The 11,498-nt window shown below is 31.4% G+C and overlaps 1 protein-coding gene across 47 annotated transcripts in view; it reads left to right on the forward strand.

The window, feature by feature from the left end:
* The window catches only part of GULP1 (GULP PTB domain containing engulfment adaptor 1), a 308,404-nt gene extending 297,779 nt beyond the window's left edge, over nucleotides 1–10,625 (forward strand). For 41 of the 47 annotated variants that reach the window (XM_055108854.2, XM_055108855.2, XM_063595470.1 and 38 more), the window contains 2 exons: nucleotides 2,543–2,637; nucleotides 8,635–10,625. In XM_055108854.2, coding sequence (XP_054964829.1) covers nucleotides 2,543–2,637; nucleotides 8,635–8,706 — 167 coding nt within the window. In that variant the 3' untranslated portion in view covers nucleotides 8,707–10,625. Of the gene's footprint in view, nucleotides 1–2,542; nucleotides 3,320–8,634 lie in introns of those variants that run through there. The other 6 variants (XM_055108859.2, XM_055108858.2, XM_008950574.6 and 3 more) reach the window with 3 other exon arrangements.
* The last annotated feature ends 873 nt before the right edge of the window (nucleotides 10,626–11,498 follow it).

The following is an 11,498-nucleotide window of genomic DNA, read 5'->3' on the forward strand; positions in this document are numbered from 1 at the left end:
GTGGCTCTGCAGGGTACAGCCCCCACAGCTGTTTTCACAGGCTGGCATTGAGTGACAGGCACATAGTGCAAGCTGTTGGTGGATCTACCATTCGGGGTTCTGAAAGACAGTGGCCCTCTTCTCACAGCTCCACTAGGCAGTGCCCCAGTGGGGACTCTGTGTGGGGGCTTTAACCCTACATTTCTCCTCTGCATTGCCCTAGTAGAGGTTCTCCATGAGGGCTCTGCTCCTGCCACAGACTTCTGTCTGAACATTCAGGCGTTTCCATACATCCTCCGAAATCTAGGCAGAGGCTCCCAAAGCTCAACTCTTGTCTTCTGTGCACCTGCAGGCCCAACACCACAGGGAAGCCACCAAGGCTTAGGGTTTTTACCCCATGAAGCAATGGCTTGAGCTGTATCTTGGCCCCTTTTAGCCATGGCTAGAGCTGGAGTGGCTGGGATGCAGGACATCAAGTCCTGAGGTTGCACAGAGCAGCAGGGCCCTGGGCTTGGCCCACGAAACCATTTTTTCCTCTTAGGCCTCTGGACCTTTGATGGGAGGGGCTGCCGCAGATGTCTGACATGTGCTGGTGACATCTTCCCCATTGTCTTGGCTATTAACATTCAGCTCCTTTTTACTTATGCAAATTTCTGCAAGAGGCTTGAATTTCTCCTCAGAAAATGGGTTTTCTTTTTCTACCACATAGTCGGGCTGCATATTTTCCAAACTTTTTGCTCTGCTTCCCTTTTAAACGTAAGTTCTAATTTCAAATTATTTCTTTGTGAATGCATATGACTGTATGCTTTTAGAAAAAGGTCACATCTTGAATGCTTTGCTGCTTAGAAATTTCTTCTGCCAGATACCCTAAATCATCTCTCTCAAGTTCAAAGTTCCACAGATCTCTAGGGCAGGGGTAAAACACTGCTAGTCTCTTTGCTGAAGTGTAACAAGAGTACTCCAGTAACACCTTGATAGATTTTTCAATGTCTAAATATTCCTGAGTATCAAAGTTTGATAAATATAGACAGAGAAATAGAGATTATATAGACATAATCTATATAAGTGAGTCACTCCAAGTCACTTCTTGTCATTTTGTTTACTAAATTTTTACTTCCTTTTACAACAGGACATGTTTGAAGCAGAACCTTTTCACCAAATCTTCCCTTTCATTAATTCATTTTTTAACAAACACCTACTAGGTGAAAAACATTATTCAGTATGTTTATGGTGTAGTGGAAACCAGGACATTTCTCCAAAGAAAATATCCTCTGAAATCTAAATTTTGATTGATTGCCTGAGCAACACTAAACTGAGGAAAATAAATAACAGCAATAGTAATATTCATCAGTTATATATAAGGTAACAATAAATTCCCATTTGATTAGGATAGCCCTGGCTTATAGATTTTTACCCACTGTAACTATTGGAAATGCTCCTTTTAGCTTTAAAAGTATCTGTATTTGGATGATAAATTATATGTTCTCCTTATTTATACAATACCTGCAAGTACAAGGAGCTTATAAGAATTTCACATTTATTAACTTATTTAATACAAGAATCTGGGAAAAAACATGAAAACTGGAAAAGTAAGACTCCTTCACAATGAGAATCACAGAGTGATTTTAGAGGATATGGCAGAAATCAAGTAGCATAAATATTATTTCTTACATAGAATTGAATTTAGAGAATGTAAAGTTCTCTGCAAAATGAAGGTATGAATATGTTATAAATACTCATTTTCATATATAGTGTAATGTTTTTCCAATTAAGGATACATTTGAATTGATTCAGAGGAAAGAAATTTCTTAAGAATTTTTTATTTTAAAAATCCCATAATAGGCCGTAATCTATCAATTACAAACATCAATTTTAACTTTGATACTTCTTTAGTGATAAAAAAGTAGTGCATACTTTAGAACATATGTACAGAAAGCTTTTTTGACATTGCATTCCTGCTGCTTTTAAAAAAGAAATGTATTTCTGGGATAGGAGGCATTTTTAAAGAAACTATCTCATTGTGACTATCTAGAAAGGTGACATTTCATACTACATGAGACAATGTGCTTTAAAATTTTCTCTGGATAAAAGGAGAGATAAGAGTACATGAACTTTGAGTAGAGCTACTTACAAGTCTACTTAGTCCTACATATTGCTTTACTATTGTGTTGCAAGGCATCAATCAATGGAATTAGGGTAGTCTCAATGAGTAGTGCATTAATTTTAGCAAATTTAAATTGCTTCAATAAAATATAGGTGCTGTAACATACAATTATCAGCTCTTTGGTGAATTTGACATTAAGAAATCTTCACTAAAACACAGAAACCTCTCTAGATAATAATTCTTTATAATAAAACTTTTTAATATCATAAAATGGATCTTTTCTTCCTTGTTAATGTTTAACTGGTCTAAGGTCAGGAAAGCCCAACATACAGTGTAAGTGTGGGTTACTGGCTCATTTGATCATGTAAATATTCATTTATATAATCCTGCCTTTGAAATCTAACTAACTCCAGCTCACTTCTTGTTATTTCATTTACTGAATTATTTCCTTCCTTTCAGAACGGGACCTGTTTGGAGCAGAACCTTTTGACCCATTTAACTGTGGAGCAGCAGATTTCCCTCCAGATATTCAATCAAAATTAGATGAGATGCAGGTGACTATTTTGATAGACTGGCCCATAAATGATTTATTTCATTTTGATATGGGACAAAGAGAATGTTTTGTACCAAAACTATGGTTTCCTTCAATTATTTTCGCTATAAAAACTCGCTTAAAATAATTACTTTAAAATAATAATGTACAGTTAGTCCTAAAAATACTCCTACATATGCTAAGGATAAGGTTGTTGGTTTTTTAAATGGTTCAATTTACAATGGCAATAAGATGGTTCATTTTTTAAATACAAAATGGCATGGATTCTAATGGTTCATTGTTCTGAAATCTAGAGTTAAACAGTCACTGCATTAGATTTATAAGATTTGATCTCAGTCTTAACAATTATGAATTTGAAAATTGTAAATGGGTAGATGAAGGAAAATCTTTGTAAGATTGAAATTATTCTCTCTGAAAAGAAGCATTGTAGCTGTAGTTCATAACTTTTGGGCTTTTATTTAAAAAGCAAACACCCAGTGACAACTTCTTTAGGAATGTAGTTCAGTTGGGTTTTCATTTCTCTCTCTTCCTTTTACTTTTTTGTTCTAAATTGGTCTGAAGTTTACAGAAATTGGTTTTAAATGCTTTGAACTATGGGCCATGATTTAAAAATAGTCTTATAAACCCTAGAATAAAGTCTTCTCTTTATATTTGCCCTTTACATTTTGGTGAAGTTATTATATCCTATTTTTCATCAAAAAGTTTATATATGGTAGAATCCAGACAGACACCAATTATATGAAGCTGATTGAGAAGAGACAATGAAGACACTAAAGTAAGGAGAAGGAGGTATTTTTGTTTATTAGTCTTGGGTTAATACATTAATTCTCTATGCCTCACTTCGTAGAAAAAACAATTACGGGTGAACACTGATCTATCACTGATAATTGCAATCCTTCTTAGAAAGTTAATTTAAATGCCCTTTTACTCATTTTTGACTGCAGCTGTGTAGCTATCTTATTTTCTAGGTAGTACATGAATTCATTATTGTTCTAGATGTAATAAAATGCCTGAATTTAAAAGTTGAATTACTTAACATATGCCTTGAGGTTTTCAAAGAATCTATTAAAACAGTGTTTCTCAAGTTGAATGATTCTTAATCCCCTTTTACATAAAAATTGTTTTAGATCCTTAGTATTAACTTACAATTTTTAAATATTGACAAAAATATTATAAACAACTTGTCCTTATAGTTTTTATAAAATTATGAATTCAATAAATTATAAATTAAATGAAAGCCAAATTGCAACACCAATACAGGATGGATGATCTTATTTGGTTAAAGCTAAAACCACCTTATCAAATTTCTATTGATTTCAACATGTATTCTATCTGATGGCACAGATTTCCTAGTTCTTTTCTATATTTCAAACGCTGTGAAACTTTCAAATGGCGCATGATAATTTAGCAAGAATGCTGTATTTCATATGAAATCAATTCCTTTCCTTTTACATTAGTTTTACCCATTGGACATGTACTATCTGGTACTAATGCTTTTGTAGTAACAAAGAAATATTTATGTGGTAGTATTTATTCTCAAGGGTTGCACAGGTCATACAGAGTACTTCTCTAAGAATTTTTTAGATTTTCCCAAAATTGGAAAAAAAATTATGGAGTTTTAAGGATAAGCCTCTATTTCCAGATTTTGTTGAAACCAAGTGTGAGACACAATGTATTGGGATGATTGAGTGATGGTGACACTCAATGTTAAACTGTGGTGTTTTTGCTTTTGCTGTTTCTAATATTTTCTTAATGTCTTTTTAAATTCTTTACTGCTTTCATGGTGGGTAGCGCCAGAGATGGTTGGTATATTATTTTTATAATAATTTTAAACAACTTACAAATTTTTAAAGCTGAAACCTTAAAATTTGCATGCTTTATTTAATAAAAATTCAAACAACAGCTTCATATGGGTATATCTGATAATTAGTTATGTTTAGAGAGGTTTTATAAACCACATTTTAAGATTATTTTTCAGTGACTTAGTCACTATTGCATTGTTCACTTCATTGTTTCCTTTCTTTTCTTCTTTTTTTTGAGGCAGAGTCTCACTCTATCGCCCTACCCAAGCTGGAGTGCAGTGGCATGATCTTGGCTCACTGCAACCTCCACCGCCCAGGCTCAAGCAATCCTCCCTCCTCAGCCTCCTGAGTAGCTGAGACTACAAGTGTGCACTACCACGCGTGGCTAATTTTTGTATTTTTTGTTAAAAACAGGGTTTCATCATGTTGTCCAGACTGGGCTTGAACTGCTGGGCTCAAGCGATCTACCCACTTAGACCTCCAAAGTGCTTGGACCACAGGCATGAGCCACCATACTTGGCCATGATTGTTTCTTTTAGTCCAATATTTACTTGCAAGGTCACTTTAACAAAAGTAAAATAATATTTTCTTCATCTAAAGTCTATGATGGCTTTTATTATTAATCGTGCTAGCCTAATGAATCTAATGCACACATTTAGCTACTATATCTTTGCATATCATATAAAAACTTAATATAGTACAATGGGTTGTGAACACCATATTGAGTTAATAAGCCTAGTGAGACATTTAGTTTTCATCTTTCATTTACAGAGTATTGTGACTAAGCTATTTTTAAGAGAATCGAATTATTAAGTTTGAAATCACAGAAACATCTCATGCATGTAAGCATTTATGCAGAAATGTTAAACCATATTTCAGTATAAGCAGTTAGAAAATTAAACATCTATTTGAAATCAATAATGTAGCTATTTGATTTGACATAATTGAAACTGTCCAGTACATGTCACCAACAGGAAAATAAGTGGAATAGTATTGTAGCCCACACTGTAACATGTGAGCTATAATAATTTAATACATTAAAAAACAAGCATGGCAAGTTCATGAAGGATGAAAGAATCATGTATGAGTGGTGTTAAGTCAGCTAGCTAGTACTCTGGGAGAAGATCAATGTACTGCTGAAACTTACAGCAAATGCCGAGATAAATTTCAGAAGTAATCAACATTTTAAAATATTTAAAATATTATTGAATATTCATCAGACTTTTGAATTGAAAAGAAAATTTTATAAGGAAAAGAAAAATACGGACATATAGTATCCAATTTTTTAAAATTTACTGTCTAAAAATATATAAATACATTACATATACATAATTAAAGCAATTAGACAAATGGCTAGGAAACTAAAGAATCAACAGATAAATAAAAAAGCACTAGTTCACAAAAGAAGACCACAAGTGGCTTACACATATGTAGACATGTTCTGTCTAATCAAAGTAAACATATAAATCAAATAAAGAACTGTAATGCTATTTTAATCTAGCAGATTATTTTTTAAACTAATAATCAATCAATACAAGTGAAAGTGTGATAAAACAAGCACTGTAAATTGTTGGCAGTCCAGAGTTAGTTCAGAGGTAACCATGGCCTAGCAGTCTCTTTAAAGGGTAGCTTGTTATTAATACTTTTATTTCTGTTTGATATCAAAACTTTAAAGCAATCTCTTCTGATGAAAAAATAAGTATGAATGTGTTCAATCTCTACGAATAAAAATACCTAGTCAACATTATTCATAATTTTAAAATGCTGAACGATTTTTTTTCAAATGCAACGTAAAATGCATTTTTACGATGGAAACAATCATAAAAATTAATAGTATTTTATATAGTCATAATAAATTAGTTTTCTGGGAATTTAAAATAATCAAGGTCTGCAAAGATGAAAAGAGGAAGATAGAAAACTATATGTAATATATTACTTACATAAGAAAATTATATGGCATAAATATATATTGATATTATCATTAAAATCATTTTTAAAAATGTATAGATAGAAAAAAAGACATACCTCAAAATGTAGTGGTTTTTCTTTCCTTGATATGTTTTTCTATTTCAAAATAAGAAAATTCATCAAAATCTTTCATATAAAAAGCATATGGTGAATAATACTTTAATTATTTAATCATTCTTTTGTGTGACGTTAGCTTATAATAATTCCCATCACTACATAAGTAAATAAAGTCTCATTTTTATTAAGAAGTTTGAAGCTCAACAGGTGTGGGAAATTTTATCTGAGGAAGAAAGAAAATCAAGAAACCTTATAATATGTAAGGATCCTTAAAAAGTCAATATGGAGATAGATATTATTGTAAGTCATATACTAACACTTCATTATTAAAATAGTGATTGACCTCTGTTTTACTTTGGCTGCTATTCTGCTTTTCCAATATTGATAACACATTGACAAATAGTATTTTCAGGGTAATTGAAGGGATACTGGTTTACTAGCAGAATGAACTGATAAAATTTAAAAGTACCGTATGGTATCAAACATTTCCACATGTAACTCTCTTTCTATCTGTCATTATCTATCAATGTATCATCTATTTACCATTTATAATATACCAGAAGATGACATAATATACAGATCTTCAGATATCCAAATAAAATAATTTTAAAGAAAAGTTTACTTACAGTATTTTAGTTTAAAGTATTCATTTTTCTAAGTATTTGCTGGCTGTTTGAAAAATATAAATAAATATGGCAAAATGTATATTGTGATAAGAATAGATTTTTAAAAAATAATGATAAGTAGTCTCATATTTACTCAACTAAATAAAGATTGTATTCCAAGTACTGGAAAGACATTTTGAAAAACTTTCACAATGATTACATCACTGTAATTGCTATATAGTAGTAGTCTCTGTGCTGTAAACATAAAGAAGAATATTCTTTGAACATTAATAACAAAGTATGGCTTACGGCTTTGTAACTACCTTCCTCCTTTATATGATGATGTTTACATTGGATTTATAGAAAGATAAGAACATTTACATAATTATTCTAAATAAAAGTAATTTGGAGAGATGCAAAAAGATACCCAATTAGCTAACATACAAGTAGATATAGTCAGTCCAATTAAATAAAACACCCAAAGCAGAGGTGAAAACCAATGGTTACCTTTAGGAGACATTTTGTTTTCTTTAGGAATACACTGCTATCTGCATATTATTTGCCAATAATGTGTTGCATGGCCACTCCAAATTACAAATTACCTTTCTGAAACATTTCAGTTCTGTTAGTAAGAAAAAAAAGGTAGAGTATGTAGAGAGCACTACCACATTTGCTTCTACAAGGAGACCTACAATGTAACCTCCACTTTCATTGATGAGTGCAAGTCTGTGCTTTTCATCTTTTTGTAGGCCAATGTGTATAGATTTACAGGAAAGGGTAGGAATGGGGAGAGGTGGCAAGACTGGAGATGGCCCACAGTTCAATTATCTTATGCAATTAAAAAAAAAAAAGAGATTGGAGTGGGGAAGGACAGACTCCTATGCCATTATTTTAATTCAAAATCTTGGTGGAAAAACACTTTCATAGCAATTGTGTTCTTATACTCAATAAATCATAGACAACTTAACTTCTAAAATATGCAAGGAAGAGTGGAGTCAAAGAAGCCAGTCCGCTACAAGCAACAGCAAGGCTAGTAGGGGAAGTTTTCTCCATGGCAAAGTAATCTGCAGTTGTGTGTTCCACAGAGGATATGGCATTGCATTTAAAAGAAGTATTTTACCAGGGCTCTGGTCAGTGCTAACCAGGAAGAAAAGGTGAAAATCATCAGGCTATCTTGAACCTCTCATCAATTTGAAGTCTAACTATCTTAATAATATTTAAATTAATAATAATTTTTAAAGCTAACAGATTTCATTTACAATAGAATGATGTAGTAACTAGCCTTTTGTGAAAAAGAAACCTTTATCTTAATTTTATGTATTCTCTTCTGTCTCTCATGCATGCTAACCTCACATACATTTAAAACATTAAAATGTTAATGGGTCTGAAAGAACTACCAGTGCTATACACCTATATAAAAATTTAGCAAGTCAACATTTGACATATAGTTATTTATTAGTTGATCAAAGCATGAATATTTCAACTTTAGTGCATAGTCTTTTTTATTCACTGATTTTATTTTGCAGTGAGCATTTCAGATATTAATTATTTTATTCTGTTTTACAGGAGGGGTTCAAAATGGGACTAACTCTTGAAGGCACAGTATTTTGTCTCGACCCATTAGACAGTAGGTGCTGACATCAAGAACAAGAAATCCTGATTCATGTTAAATGTGTTTATATACACATGTCATTTATTATTACTTTAAGATAGGTATTATTCACGTGTCAATATGTTTTTGAATATTTTAATATTTTGAAAATTTTTTCAGTTAAATTTCCTCACCTTCACTATTGATCTGTAATTTTTATTTTAAAAACAGCTTACTGTAAAGTAGATCATACTTTTATGTTCCTTTCTGTTTCTACTGTAGATGAATTTGTAATTGAAAGACATATTATATAAATACCTGCCTTGTGTCTGAGTTCTATTTAGTTAGCATCTTGAAATTTGTGTTCATTTTCCAGATGGCTAGTTTATTAATGATTTCCCAAAAGCCATACCTTAAAGATAACTTTTTAAATTCTGAAGAGACATGCCAATGTCAAACTAAACATGTTCTGTTTTTAAACCAACAAACATGTTACTATTCATTGGACAGATATCATTTTATGTATAAATACTGTTCACATCACTGGGAAAATGTAAACTTTAAACATAATGCCACAAGGTCACTAATTTCTAGCAGGTAAAATTATAAGGATATAAATTCCAATAATAAACCAAATGTATTTAGAGTATTTATTAGTAAATGCAAGGTGATGTTAGTTATGATCAGTTATACTCTAAATATTTAATTTGTTTTATAAAGGTAGTGAAAAAATGAAAATTTGCTATTTATTAAAAAACATTAAATTTCATTCCAAATGAGATAAGTGATATTACTATAACATCTAAGCATCATCTGATTTGATATTCCCTAAAAAACATTTGGAATATATGCTATCTATAGATTCAATATCTATTACCCATATTTACTTTACCAAATATATTTCTCCTCACTGCATAAGGACTACTCTTCTCATATTTTCTTCTTTGATGAAGATATTTTTCACCAAAGTTTATTTTGTGATGCCCTCTTGGTTTTGATACTTTAAAATCTGTGGCACCCATTCTATATGAATTATCAATATTTGGTAAATTCAATCTGTATTTGTTTTGTTAAAGTCAAAAATCTCATTTTTCAAAAAAAAAAAAACAACCCAGTTACTGCTCAGTTTAGTCTTGAACATGAGCAATAAAATTCTCTTGCATTTCATTCTTGATGTGCTGATGAACCTAGACTTTTAAAAATATTTGTTTCCTATACCTTTACCCTTTACCTAACAGACTAATTTGTACTCAGTAAAACAAAAATTTATGGTCAAAATTTCTAACTTGGTTCATCACATTATAAGAAAAATAAATTAAATTAATGAAAATGTGACTTAGATTAGGGGTAGCCCTCAAAAATAGATTTATCATTTACTCATTGGAATTTTCTTCAAGTGTTAAAGCTACATTTTCACTAGGAAAAGAAATCAAATATGCTTATGCAATATATATTTGTGTGTTTTTACTTAATGTTATATGGTATATATGAGCCTTCTTGTTTAGTTTCTTTTATCTGCTAAGTTGTACCTTAATTAGAGGGCAATATATGTTTCATAAAGAAGAGTCTTTATAATTTTGTTTGTCAGATAGTATTTTGGAATTTGTATAATAAGGATGTTTAGAAGCCATATAAGTGGCTTTTTTTAACAGATAGAATTTGTATTTTTATTGTACTTTAAAAAGATTTATGTAATAGGTATATATTTAGTGGCCATTTATTATCAATGGTAACACAATAGAGTACTAAGATGGTATTTGCACATTTAAGATATGTTACTTTACCAATTTTTAATGGTAATCAACTCTGCTACTGGCATGATGAAATAGTACATAACTGGTCATTAATTATGAACATTTATTTCTCCAGTGCGTTTTTATGAAGATCTGGTTGAAAATTGTATTTCTATGTAAACTCAACGATATGTTTGGTTTTCCTGAAAATAAATGATTTTAAATAAATTAAATTGCATAATCCATTTGTTAAATAATCTCTAATATAGACACATTCTGAAGCTAATTATGTAACAGATTTTCTTGATCATAAATGGAGATAAAAGAAAGGGAGGAAGAGGGAAAGGCAAAGAAGAAATAAAGGGCTTTACCTTTAACTTCATTTCTTGCAGCCCACACACATTTTAGCTTTATGAGCAAATATCATTCAGTTGTGAAAACAGTGGACTGATCCTGCTGGTGAGAGAGGTCATGATTTGCTTCCTTTTACCAGAAGCATCTGCTGCAAAAACTGTATTATGTAAATATCAATTTCATAACTGGAGGCTTTTTTTAACTTAGCAGTAATGAAAAGGGTGTCTTGGCTGATAGTTTTATAAAGGTGGAACTTGATAATAGGATGTGGATTATGACTAAGAGTGCAATCATGAAGAAGTTTTGAATCAATTTAAAACATGATGTTAAGTATTTTATGGACACGGGACTCACATGCGCAGCCTTTGAACACCAAGGAACAATTCATCAATTCATTCAATAAAATTCATTTATTACTCACTTTATATGAATAACATGTACTTTATGGGGTAAGAAAACATCTAGCAAGTTTGCTAACAGATGTGTTAGCAGGTGGCATTAAATTGACAGGATCTCTGATTTCAGTCAGTTTATTGTCATAAAGTAAAAGTATGGGAAGCATATAAGTGAATAAATAAAAGCGAATATGTATCACAGCACTGTGTGAACCAAAAACTTCCTCAGGAACACTTGTATTTAAGTATGTTTAAGTCTGGGTACTTCGTACTAGCTGATGTCAGGTATCAGTCATCCAGTGTGAAGTTTATCAGAGCAGGCCAATGGCAAAAATTTTCTTCGTCTCTTTTTGTTAT

This window comes from Pan paniscus, chromosome 13 (assembly GCF_029289425.2).
Source record: "Pan paniscus chromosome 13, NHGRI_mPanPan1-v2.0_pri, whole genome shotgun sequence".
Classification (NCBI taxonomy): Eukaryota; Metazoa; Chordata; class Mammalia; order Primates; family Hominidae; genus Pan; species Pan paniscus.